This window comes from Ictidomys tridecemlineatus, chromosome 7 (assembly GCF_052094955.1).
Source record: "Ictidomys tridecemlineatus isolate mIctTri1 chromosome 7, mIctTri1.hap1, whole genome shotgun sequence".
NCBI classification, from domain to species: Eukaryota; Metazoa; Chordata; class Mammalia; order Rodentia; family Sciuridae; genus Ictidomys; species Ictidomys tridecemlineatus.
In genome coordinates, this window is record NC_135483.1 from 145,764,436 (window position 1) to 145,778,062 (window position 13,627).

Here is a 13,627-nt window from a genome sequence, read left to right on the forward strand (position 1 = left end):
AAAATACAGGTATTGTGTCCATCTACAACAATAATTAAAAAAAAACATAGAAAAGGGTTTGGGGTTTTTTTCCTCCCTCATTCTCTTACAAGGCTCCCTTCTATCCCTCCCTGAAGTCCATACAGTTTTATATTGCTCAGGATTAGCAGGGTATCATTAAAATATGAATTAAAAAATATTACATCTTAGATGGCATGTTTATTAAAATGCTTCTCTCCTTCCCTCCAGGTCAAATTTTATTCATCCAGATTGATGATTTGCTTCTCTTTTTTTCTAAATGTACTCTTAAAGTAAGATTAACTATTTGACTTTCTTTTCCCTACTTTTTTCCTTAAGTTACTTTGAGTATTGTTTATAATAAAAAGTAAACACATAACCAAACTCAGCTTAATGAAAATTAAAGCTAATGTCTGTTATATCTACATTCAAATTACAGAGAAATAAGTATGTGGAAGCTATCTCCATCACCTGCAGCAGTTGCTAGGCTTATAAAATATGTTGTACATGCAGGTACTATGGAAGCCCAGTAGATTTCAGTTTCCTTCCTTCTCCTCCTTCCTATCACTGAGCAGACAAAAGTAAGTTTGGGTTTATAAGGGCATCTGATCAAATTACACATAATCAAAAACAACAACCTTTATTTTTAAACATTAAACTTATTACAGGCTGATCAAGAATGATCAAATATGATTTATTTAAATGTACAATATTTAAATTGATACTTTTTAAGTTGCAATAGTATTTCAAGAAGATGTTGCCTGTTTCAAATACTGAATAAGATCTTTTCTCTCACTCTTCTTTTTAAGACCAGCAAAGACCATTTTAGTTCCAGGGATATATTTCTTTGGGTTCTCCAAATATTCCATCAAAGTGTCTTCTCCCCAGACAACACCTATAAAATTGAAAATAAATTTTTAAGTTTGTATAGTTACATTTGCAGGGCTTGTTTTCTAATGTGATACACATGTGAGTAAAAGTTTATATTCTGACTGGACAGAAGACTTTTAAAAACTAAGAATATGTACAGATTCTGACTTAGAAAAACATTACAAAATTAGACTCCACTCTTTGCCTTCTCTATAGAAATCCATAGTCACAGTTATTTAGGATTATCCAAAATAAATCAATGAGCTATCCACCCCACACACATTGTGCCTAAGTAGTATCTCATCCTCCTATAATCCCATGTCCTTTTAGAGAAGACCTTAAAGATCATTTAATCTAGTCTTTTATTATGCAGATGAGTAAATGATGATCCAAAGAGAAGAAAGTATTTTCCCTTAAAATGACAAGCCTGCTTGGAGTGAAGAATTTATAACTATTAACTTATATTTTCATGTTCTTTCATCAGTCAATCAAACCAAGTTCCTTTTGTCCATATTCCCATCAAAATCTGACTCAGAAATCCAGAATCAAGATGACAAAGAAGGTTGCCTTTTTCCCTTCTAAAACCAGTCAAAACATAGATAAAGAGAAACACTAATGCTAACTCTATTTTTGATAAAACTTTTCAGGAAACATCTATAACCCCAAACTTGATATAATTAGAAGACCACCAAGGATATGAAACATGGACCAAAGAAAGAAGACAATGTCACTAATGATCTAGGGTGAAGAAAAGAAGAGTTCTTCAAAGTAGGTGACACATCCTAAAGGGCAAAGTTATAACCCCATTTTGGTTCAGAAAGAATAGGGTGTATCAGTTGGACATAAAAGTTTCCTTAAATTCAGTTTGACATCATGGAGGTCAGGGGAGCCAGAATTAAAGAAAACAGAGACATTCCATCTTTGAAAGAAGGATCCCAACATGTTATAGGATAGGTTTTCAATTTTATAGGATAAAAGAGAAACTACAGGAGTTGCATAGTCCTCTGTCAGGTGAAAAAAAGGACCAAATAACACCATCACCAAAATATACCTACAAATACTCAAATATATATATATACACATCTCTAACATATAACTGTGGGGAAAGAAGAACTAACTGGTACACTCAGACCTTCACCCTTACTATACTTCCGCAGACAATTAGTCCAAGAAGATCTGTTCTAATCAAAAGGTGAATAAGAATCAAAAAAGAAACAGCGTAAGAATGTTGAAAGTACATATACATAACATGTATGCACAAACACATACCACATATAAATACAAATCAGATATGAATATTTAAAAAGTTAAAAGAAAAATACACATCATAAATTATAGACATTAAGCAGATGAAAACCATAACTACATTCCCACAGTTTCAAAGAAACCATTTTAATTTAATGTGTACTATTTACTAATTTAATTTAATTTATAAGTTAAAGGCTCAATGCAGAACTACAAAATGCTCAAGCAAAAAATGATAAAATAGAAAGATATAAAAGTGACAGCTAACTGAATAGGTGCTGCTGATGGCACAAATCGGCTTGAAAATATTGACAAAAAGAAAATGGAAATAATTAAGCATTTAAAATGATCACTTAGCTTTCAAATCAAAGGAAAAATGATACATATAGAAGACATTTAGACAAAGAAGATCGAAGATTCACACAAGGGATAGCCCAAGTATGATTTTTTAAAAAAATGGATAAAATACAATTATTAAAACATATAGTTTAAAATTTACATATTTTATTTATTTTTAAAATTTATTTATTCTAATCCATTATATTATTCCAGCAGAATGCATTTCAATTCATAGTACACATATAGAACACAGTTTTTCATGTCTCTGATTGTACACAAAGTAGAGTCACCTCACTCGTGTCTTCATACATGTACTTGGGGTAATGATGTCCATCTCATTTCACCATCTTTCCTACCCCTCTGTCCCCTCCTATATCCTCCCTCCTACCTAAAGTTCCTCCATTCCTCCCATGCTCCCCCACCCATCCCCATTATGTATCAGCATCCTCATATCTGAGAAAACATTTGGCATTTTGGGGGGAGGAGATTGCCTTACTTCACTTAGCATCATATTCTCCAACTCCATCCATTTACCTGCAAATGCCATGATTTTATTCTCTTTTAATGCTGAGTAATATTCCATTGTGTATATATACCACAGTTTCTTTATCCATTCATTTACTGAAGGGCATCTAAGTTGGTTCCACCATTTAGCTATTGTGAATTGTGCTGCTCTAAACATTGATGTGGCTATGTCCCTGTAGTATGCTGTTTTTTTTTTAAGCAATGCTTAAGATGTTTTATTAAGATAGATTATGCAGAATAATGGCAATAAACATGTCACAAAGTAAAGAAATGAAGAATGCATTATTATTGCTGTATGTATATACATGACTACATGATCAATGTGATTCTGCAACCTGTACACTCAGAAAAATGAGAAATTATAGTATGCTGTTTTTAAGTCCTTTGTGTATAAACCAAGGAGTGGGATAGCTGGGTCAAGTGGTGATTCCATTCCAAGTTTTCCAAGGATTCTCCATAATGCTTTCCACATTGGTTGCACCAATTTGTAGTCCCACCAGCAACGTATGAGTGTACTTTTTCCCCACATCCTCGCCAACACTTACTGTTGTTTGTATTCTTAATAGCTGCCATTCTGACTGGAGTAGAATAAAATCTTAGAGTAGTTTTGATTTACATTTCTCTAATTGCTAGAGATGTTGAACATTTTTTCATATATTTTCATTCAGTGTATATCATCTTCTGAGAAGTGTTTGTTCAGGTCCTTGTTCCATTTATTGATTGGGTTATTTTTTTTTTGGTGTTAAGATTTTTTAGTTCTTTATATATCCTAGAAATGAGTGTTCTATCTGATGTGCTTGTGGTAAAAATTTGCTCCCAAAATGTAGGCTCTCTATTCACCTCACTAATTGTTTCTTTAGCTTTTTAGTTTGGATCCACCCCACTTACTGATTCTTGATTTTATTTCTTGCGCTACAAGAATCTTATTAAGGAAGTTGGGGCCTAATCTGACATGATGAAGATTTGGGCCTACTTTTTCTTCTATTAGGTGTATGGTCTCTGGTTTAATTCCTAGGTCCTTGATCCACTCTGAGTTGAGTTTTGTGCATGGTTAGAAATAGGTGCTTAATTCCATTTTGTTGCATATAGATTTCCAGTTTTCTTAGCACTATTTGTTGAAGAGGCTATATATGTTTCTCCAATATATGTTTTTGGTGCCTTTGGCTAATATGAAGTAACTGAATTTATGTGGATTTGTTCCTGTGTCCTCTATTCTGTACCAGTGGTCTACAAGTCTATTTTAGTGCCAATACCATGCTATTTTTGTTACTATTATTCTCTATTATAGTTTAAGGTCTGGTATAGTGATACCACCTGCTTTACTCTTCTTGCTAAGAATTTCTTTAGCTATTCTGGGTCTCTTATTTTTCTGGATAAATTTCATGACTGCTTTTTCTATTTCTATGAGGAATGTCATTGAGACTTTGATTAGAATTGCATTGAATCTGCTTTTGGAAGTATGGTCATTTTAATAATATTAATTCTGCCTACCAAGAACAAGATAATCTTTCCATCTTCTAAGGTCTTCTTTAATTTCTTTCTTTAGTGTTCTAGCATTCTGTAATTTTCATTGCAGAGGTCTTTCACCTCTTTTTTTTAAATTGATTCCCAAGGTTTTTTGTTTTATTTACATATTTTTTGAGGCTATTGTAAATGGGGAAGTTTTTCTAGTTTCTCTTTCAGAGGATTTGTCACTGATGTACAAAAATGCCTTTGATTTATGGATGCTGATTTTATATCCTGCTACTTTGCCAAATTCATTTTATAGTTCTAGAAGTTTTCTTGTGGAATTTTTTGGGTCTTCTAGGTATAGAATCATATCGTCAGCAAATAATAATTTGAGTCCTTTTCCTATCCATGTCCCTTTCATTTCTTTCATCTGATTGCTCTGGCTAGAGTTTCAAGAACTATGTTAAATAGTAGTGTTGAAAGAGGGCAAACCTGTCTTGTTCCAGTTTTTAGAGGGAATGCTTTCAATTTTTTTCCATTAAGAATGATGTTGGCCTGGGGCTTAGCATAGATAGCTTTTTCCATGTTGAGATATGTTCCTATTATCCTTAGTTTTTTTAGTGTTTTGAATATGAAGAGTTGCTGTGTTTTGTAGAATGCTTTTTCTGCATCTATTGAGATGATCATATGATTCTTATCTTTAAGTCTATTGATGTGATTAATTACATTTATTGATTTCCATATGTTGAAACAACCTTGTATCCCTGGGATGAACCCCACTTGATCATGGTACAATATCTTTTTGATATTTTTTGTATTCAATTTGCCAGATTTTATTGAGAATTTTTGCATCTATGTTCATTAGAGATATAGGTCTGAAGTTTTCTTTCTATGATGTGTCTTTGTCTGGTTTTGAAATCAGGGTGATATTGGCTCACAGAATGAATTTGAAAGTGTTCCTACTTTTTCTATTTCATGAAATAATTTGAGGAGTATTGGTATTCGTTCTTGTTTGAAGTCTTGTAGAACTCAGCTGTGTATCCATCTGGTCCTGGGCTTTTTCTTGGTTGGTAAGCTTCTAATGTCATCTTCTATTTCATTGCTTGAAATTGATCTGTTTAACTTGTGTATTCGTGATTTCATTTGGGAAAATCATATGACTCTAGAAATTTGCCTATTCTTTCAATATATTCTATTTTATTGGAGTACAAATTTTCAAAATAATTTCTAATTATCTTCTGTATCATCATAATATTTCCTTTTTTAATCACAGACATTAGTAATTTGAGTTGTCTCTTTCCTTCTCTTCATTAGCATGGCTAACGGTTATCAATTTTATTAATTTTTTCAAAGGACCAACTTTTTGTTTTGTCAATTTTTTCAATTGGTTTTGTTTCCATTTCATTGATTTCAGCTCTAATTTTAATTACTTCCTGTCTTCTACTGCTTTTGGTGTTGATTTGTTCTTATTTTTCTAGGGCTTTGAGATATAGTATTAGGTCATTTATTTGTTGACTTTTTCTTCTTTTAAGGAGTGAACTCCACGCAATGAACTTTCCTCTTAGTACTGCCTTCATAGTATCACAGAGATTTCAATATGTTTTATCAGGGTTCTCGTTTACCTCTAAGAATTTTTTAAGCTCTTCTTGGATATCTTTTGCAACCCATTGTTCATCCAATAATATATTATTTAGTCTCCAGGTGTTGGAGTAGCTTCTATTTTTTATTTTATCATTGATTTCCAGTTTTGTTCCATTATGATCTGATAGAATGCAGAGTAATATCTCTATTTTCTTTTATTTGCTAAGAGTTGCTTTGTGGCATAATATATTGTCTATTTTAGGAAAAAATCCATGTGTTGCTGAGAAGAAACTGTATTCACTCACTGATGGATGAAATACTCTATATATATCAGTTAAGTCTAAGTTACTGATTATTGAGTTCTATAGTTTCTTTGTTTAGCTTGTTTGGAAGATCTATCCAGTGGTGAAAGAGGTGCGTTAAAGTCACACAAAATCATTGTGTTGTGGTCTATTTGACTTTTGAACTTGATAAGAGTTTGTTTTATGAACGTAAATGCTCCATTGTTTGGGGCATCTATATTTATAATTGTTATGTCTTACTGATGTATGGTTCCCTTAAGCAGTATGAATTGTCTTTCTTTATCCCTTTTGATTAACTTTGGCTTGAGGTCTACTTTATTTGATATGAAGATGGAGACCCTTGCTTGTCTCCACAGTCCATATGAGAGGTATATTTTTTCCCAACCTTTCACCTTCAGTCTATGGATGTCTTTTCCTATGAGATGAGTCTCTTGAAGGCAGCATACTGTTGTTTCTTCTTTAAAATCCAATCTGCCAATCTACGTCTTTCGATTGGTGGGTTTAGGCCAATGACATTCAGGGTTATTGTTGAGACATGATTTGTATTCCCAGTCATATTTGTTTATTTTTGGTATTTAACTTGACTTGGTTTCTCCTTGGATTAGTAGTATTTCCTTTAGTGTAATACCTCCTTTTGCTGATTTTCATTGTTTGTTGTTTTGTTGTTTCCTCCTTATGGAATACTTTGCTGAGGATGTTCTGTAGTGCAGGCTTTCTAGTTGTAAATTCTTTTAACTTTTGTTTATCATGGAAGGTTTTTATTTCATCATCAAATCTAAAGCATAATTTTGCTGAATATAAGATTCTTGGTTGGCATCCATTTTTTTTCAGAGGCTGGTACATGCTGTTCCAGGATCTTCTAGCTTTCAGGGTCTGGGTTGAAAAATATGAAGATATCCTAAATGATTTCTCCCTAAATATAATCTGCTTCTTTTCTCTTGTGGCTTTTAAAATTTTCTCCTTATTCTGTATGCTAGGCATTTTCATTATAATGTGCCTTAGTGTGAATCTATTGAGATTTTATATATCTGGTGTCCTAATAGCCTCTTATATTTGATTTTCCAATTCATTATTCATGTTTGGAAATTTTTCTGATATTATTTCATTAAATAGTCAAATTGGCAAAGACAGAAAGTAGAATGGTAATTGCCAGAGATTACTTAATGGGAAAAGAATTTCAGTTTGAGAAAATGAAAAAGTTCTGGAGATAAATGGTGGTAATGACAACAAAACAATATGAATATACTTAAAACACAAAGTCATACACTTAAAGATTATTAAAATGATAAATTTTATATTATGCATATTTTACCAAAAACTTTAAAACACACAATATAAAATTATTGTTATTATCATGAATTTTGTAAAACTGTACTCCACACAAATCATGAGACAAAGGGTCTTCTTTAAAATATAAGAATTTCCACATCTTCCTAAAAAAAAAGTGAAATTATTTACAAAAAAATTATATACAGATGATTCCATGAATGGTGTTACTCTACATCATATAAAACAAGAGAAATAAAAAGTTGTGCTACATCTGTGTACAATGAATTAAAATTCATTCTGCTGTAATGTATAACTAATTAGAACAAAATTTTTTAAAGATTATTCACAGAAAATAAAATATGGTTGATAGTAGCCATAATTTATATTAACATGACTATTGACTTCCTAATTCTTCTTAGTCCTCATTTTATTTTAAATAATCTAATTTAAAATCCTAGTTCAATTAACATAGCAAACTGCTTATATTATCCTTATTTTATCAATGGAACTAATAAATAATAATATATTCTCAAATAAGTAAAAATAAAAATAAGTAAAAATAAAAATAATTATTTGAATAAAGTTAGAGATATTTTATTTCTAATTCTTAGATAATGTTAAAACCAAGCCTTTTATATAGCTTTCAACCTTTGACAACAATCTATAATAAAAGATGCATTTGAAGTAAATTTTGATACAATTTCAAATCAATGCTAATAAGTAATAAATGCCTTAAAATTTTGGTAGCTACAGGCATAAATATTAGTTTATAACTAGTTTACAAATTAGGAATTCAAAAGTTTGCTATTGTAACAGAATAATAATATTAAAATGATACTACAGCAAAATATTACTTTAAATATTTAAGAGCCATTATAATGGCAAGTAATAAATGTAAATTTAAAAATGATTTATCCAGTAATCTATCAACTGAAAATCCTATTTCAATAACTGCAATGCAATTCTGATGCTAATTGCTCAGAATCAGCATAGACTCTACAGTACCCAATAAGAATACCCTCACCATAGACACTAGTTGTAAATAATGGGCCACCCACACTTCTCACCAATTGACTACCAATCCAGGAATTCCCACCACCTCCCAAAGTTCAGTAATTTTCTAGACCAACTCACAGAACTCAGGAAAGCACTGTACTTACATTTATAGTTTTATTATGAATGATACAAATTAGGACCAGCTAGATTAAGAAACTCACAGGGCAAAGATTGGGAAGGTCCAAATGTAGTTTCTGGGTCATATTCCTGTGGAATCAGGACTTATCACCCTCCCAGATGTGTTCACCAATTAGGAAACTCAATAGGAGCTTCCAGTTATAAGTGCCCAAAGTTTTTAATGAGATTTCATTACATTGGCATGATTGATCACTTATCAGCCACATGACTAAACTCAATCTCCAATCCTCAGTCTTTCCCCAGAGATTAGACTAATATAACCTAGCTCAATGCCCCAATTCTCCAATCACATAGTTGATCTTTCTAGCATAGTCACCTCCATTCTGAAATGATTTATGAACTCATCATATTATCTCAGCATATCTTGGGTCTTGGTCTCAGGGGCCAACAATGATAACAAAGACATTCCTAACACTTAGGAAATTCCAAGGTTTTACATATTCTTGGAAAGGAACTCAGGACCAAAACCAAATTCTTTATTATACAATATTAGTTAACCAGAATTTTTGCACATCTGAATATAATAATATTGTGTTAATAATAACTATGTTGATATTTTAAAAGTACTAAAATATTCTTGGATCAACGAAGATTATGTGTTACTTTTAGCACAAATAATATAGCATGTTTATAGCATGTTTGTTTTAATGTATGAGTGCCTTGTGTGATATATATATGTTTATATATATATATATATATATATATATAGAGAGAGAGAGAGAGAGAGAGAGAGAGAGAGAGAGAGAGAGATTGATCTGTCTCACATGTATATCCAGGAGTAACAAATTGCTTTTAAAAGATACTATAATCTTTCTAACAATTTCTAATTCAGTTCTCAAATGCTTTCTCATTTACTTTCTACCCTCTTTCTACCAACAAAGACATTGTTGGATATACTTTTCCAACTGCATAATATTCCCCCCCCCCACTTTGCTAAGAATCATTATTATAGATAGAATCACTACTACCATTCTACCACTAAAATATGATTTGAGTTCTTTTAAATCTAGCTTACACTTTTTTCAAGATAAACATATTGCACAAAATAAAATACTTTGTACAGGCAAAAACCTATGCCATACAAAACTGCTAGTTCTTCTTATCATAAGGATAATCAGTTATCCAAATTCAGGTCTTATGATATAAATCAATGTATCAGTATTATAAGCACAAAGGTCCATTTTCAATAACGCAAATAAGGCCCTTAATTATGGGCCAAATCATTTGCTTTTCTTTCTGTGACAAAATATCTCAGTTCTTCCACCACTGATGATTGTTACCTTTGTTTTTGTTTGCATCAGTATACAAAAATCCTGGTGCTTGTCCTGTTTTTCGGCCAAAGAGACCCCAGAGATTTGGACCTGTCTTGTGTTTTCCACCTTTTTCCACTGTGTGGCACTGAGCGCATTTCTGAGTAAAGATCTTCTTGCCTGCTTCAGCATCTCCCATTTTGTTTGGCAAGGAAACCTTAAACCACAGACCAAAGAAAATATCAGATTTGCAAAGCTGGAAACCCAAAGTTATTTCATCACTTTGGCTGCAGTGAATGCTAATGATATTAAACATAACATGTTATTTATAGCATGTTTGTTTTAATTTATGAGTGCTCAAAAGAGGATATAGCAATTAATTTACTAAAAACTTAATCATCTCATTTATTTTAAATTTCCAGTCATAGCTACTTCACAAATTGCTATTAGAATAAACCTAACTTTACTTCAGTATTCAAACAATTATACCAGTTTATACAAGTCCTCTGTATTTCTTTCCTTTTCACCTCTAAAAACATGAAAAATTATTTGAAGTATATAGGTCTAATTTTGCATTTCCTTAGTTAAGAAAAAAGGATAGAATAAATTGGAGAAGTGCTTAAGTATGAAATTTATTATGCTTTAATATATGTCTATAATAATAGAACTATAAAATTAAAAATCATACAGAAAAGAATGAGGCCACAGAAAGCTATATGTAAAATAGATTCCCATTTACTTTACACTCTTATTGTAAATCAGTCCATCAGACTAGATCAAGCACTACTAGAAAGCAATCAGAAATAACATTATTGACTTCAGTCAGCACTAATACAATTTAATATTAATGTAGAAAATAAATGTTTTTAAAGTAGATAAAATCTTTGTATAGTAATAGATATATACAAGAGATTTTGTACAAAGACATTTTGATGAAGACTACCAAAAATTCTGTTAGATAACTGTCTCCTCCATCTAAAATGACATAAAAAAGAAAATATTTTCAACCTATCAAAATTATACTTTAAAATGATAGTGAATGCTCTATATGGGTTTTGTTTTCATGCTCAGTGAAGAATAAATACACTAGAGGCAGGGACTGGGATGGATTTGAACATAACAAATTACTATTATCAAAATCATGAAAGTACCTAATTCTTTGAGAGTATAATCCTAAGCATGTATTTATCCATACCTCCCTATTAAGAAATAATGTTTGCATTAATCTGCCAATATTGAAGAATACAGTATTGCTTAAAGCTAACTATTACTCAGAGAAAGGCTAGTGTACAATAAACTACAAAATGAATATCTAATTTATTTCAATCTATGTGCAAGCTGATAAAAGTGTCAATAATGCACCTAAAGGAAAGACAGTTGATTTTTAGGGGGCAGCATCCAAAAACTAGAAATCAATGTTTTAGGTCTGATAGAAAGCAGGGTAAGAAAACTTATTTTATCTAAGAAAGAAGCTAACTTTAAGATTCCAAACATCACTCAGTATATTGCATTCAATTTCTACATGTAACAGTTTTATTAATTATCTTAATAGTTTCAGGATTCAGTGAGCCTTTGAACAGAAGCCATAAAAGGGAATTTTCAACCAGAAAAGCAAATGTATGACCTTTTAGTAAAATACATTCACTATAACCATAAAATCTATATCACATAAAAATAAAATATTACCTAGATATCACCTTTTATAAAGGTAGAAAGATCAGATTGATTGTTTATAACAACTAAAATGTTACTAATAATTCTGAAAACTTTACTCATAAGCTATAAATTTCACATGAAAGTCACTTATAAAAAACCTTCTATTATCACTATTCAAACTACCAGTATGAGTCACAATTAAAATTTTTATGGCTGCCACCTTTAATCACAGATTAATGCTGGTGCAAATGCCTATGACCCTTTTCCAAGTGCAATAAAATCAATACATTCATCAACAGTAAGATGGGTCAGAATATCAAAGGAAACCATTTTGTCCTATAGTCATGTGACACTCTACCAGTATTTAGCATTAAAGAAGAAATATCTCACTAAAATAGGCAAAGATGTGACCTCTAATATGAGCCTGATCGTTCATCCAACAATAAAGTATTCCAATACTAACTAGATGATAAAAGTAGCAAACATGGTATATGCTTACTCTATTTTAGGTATATGCTAAGCCTTTTACATATTTTCAAGTCATTTAATCTTCGCAAAAGACCTATGAGATAGTTGCTATTCATATCTCTACTTTCGCATGTGAGGAAGATGAGGCACACAAAGATTAAGGGGCATATTTAGGGTCACAAATTTGTAAGCAGTTAAAAATCTGCTTTTAAAGTGATCAGGAGATCCTTCTTTGAATATAATTGCAGATTTTTAAATTTTTTCCCAAGTGAGAAAACAAAGAGAAGTAAGTGAAGCCATTCTTAATAAGCGTACAGACCATTGTCAAGTCTCACTTTGTGTAAAAAGAGGGATGCAGAGGGGGTCAGAACCATCAAGGTACCAACAAAACTTTTTAAACTTACAAAGCCCACACATAGTTGAAGTGATGAAAGCAGGAGGGGAAGCTCACTAGAATATTTTTGGGAGGATGTGGGATCCATGTGGTAGTGGACTGAAGTGGAAGGCGGTAATGACAATGGAACCCTGAGTAAATCACCTCACATCCATGAATCCCCAAAGCTGTCCTTTACCCCTTCTCTGTGGCTATGAATGAACCCCTGAGCTGCAACACGAGTCGGGCTTTCCAAACTTCCAGCCTCAACTCCCCATGTCACCACTTCCACCTCAGGCTGCCCTCTGCCAACCACGCGTCTGCCCAGCCGGCCCGCACCCACCACGGAGCCAGGGCCTTTGCTCTCCACCTCCTTTGGGCCGCTGCCCTGCGGGGGCCCACTCCCCACTTTGGATACTGGAGGCTGGGCAGGCATGCTTTGAGTCCCTTCTCCGCAGCCCAAGTCAGACGTGCGCTCAGAGGGTCGTGGACTAATGGCAGGCTCCATGCTCGCAGCTGATTGGCCCCCGTCTGATCCCGCGGGATCCCAACTCTCGCAGAGCTTAAAGCCTTGCACCCGCCACGCGGCAGCCCCCTTGAGTCTTATTGTGACAACGAGAATGCCTTTCAAGCATAAGGCCCCCAAAGCATGTCTTTTTTTGTGGGTTCAACCTTTACCCAACCAGAGAATTTATTTTTTGTATATGCACAATGTGTACAAGGTCTTGCCTGACATAGAAACTTCGTGCTTTATTAATGGTCCGAGAGCATTTGGCGACGGCAATCAAATCAAAGTCAACAAAAGAAAATGAGTGTTATTATAGGCAAGTCACAGTGCCAGGCAACTTGGAAATATAAACACTGAACACCTCAGCCCCAGTTTTCCATGAGCTACAATCTAGATGGAGCAAGATGTAAAATACAGTACATTTACATCATTACAAACAGACTATACGATAATACAGCAATTGACAGCAAGCTTGCAATGTGGTAACTGCCAAAAATGGGGAACCAAGTAGGAATATAAACAGAAAGGAAAAAAAAGTCCTGAAAAAGTAAAGAAAGAAGATATAGAGGGAAGGACTGAGAGAGTCAAAAGGAAAAAGCAA

At 32.8% G+C, this 13,627-nt stretch overlaps 1 protein-coding gene across 1 annotated transcript; it reads right to left on the reverse strand.

Annotated features, from left to right (window-relative positions):
* Nucleotides 1-611: 611 nt before the first annotated feature.
* On the reverse strand, nt 612-13,018 carry LOC106144614 (cytochrome c, testis-specific). Its single transcript, XM_005324650.3, has 3 exons — nt 12,862-13,018; nt 10,052-10,238; nt 612-892 (listed from the first exon to the last, which is right to left on the reverse strand). The coding sequence occupies exons 1-3, from the start codon at nt 12,952-12,954 to the stop codon at nt 744-746; spliced, it is 429 nt and encodes a 142-aa protein (XP_005324707.3). The 5' UTR covers nt 12,955-13,018; the 3' UTR covers nt 612-743.
* Nucleotides 13,019-13,627: the final 609 nt, after the last annotated feature.

Excerpts from the sequence above, each read along its gene's own strand:
- LOC106144614 (XM_005324650.3), bottom strand. The coding sequence starts at position 12,954 with ATGCCTGCCCAGCCTCCAGTATCCAAAGTGGGGAGTGGGCCCCCGCAG. Across the intron at positions 10,239-12,861 it reads GCAAAGGCCCTGGCTCCGTG|GTTTCCTTGCCAAACAAAAT; the intron begins GTGGGTGCGGGC and ends CTGTGGTTTAAG. Across the intron at positions 893-10,051 it reads TGATGCAAACAAAAACAAAG|GTGTTGTCTGGGGAGAAGAC; the intron begins GTAACAATCATC and ends TCAATTTTATAG.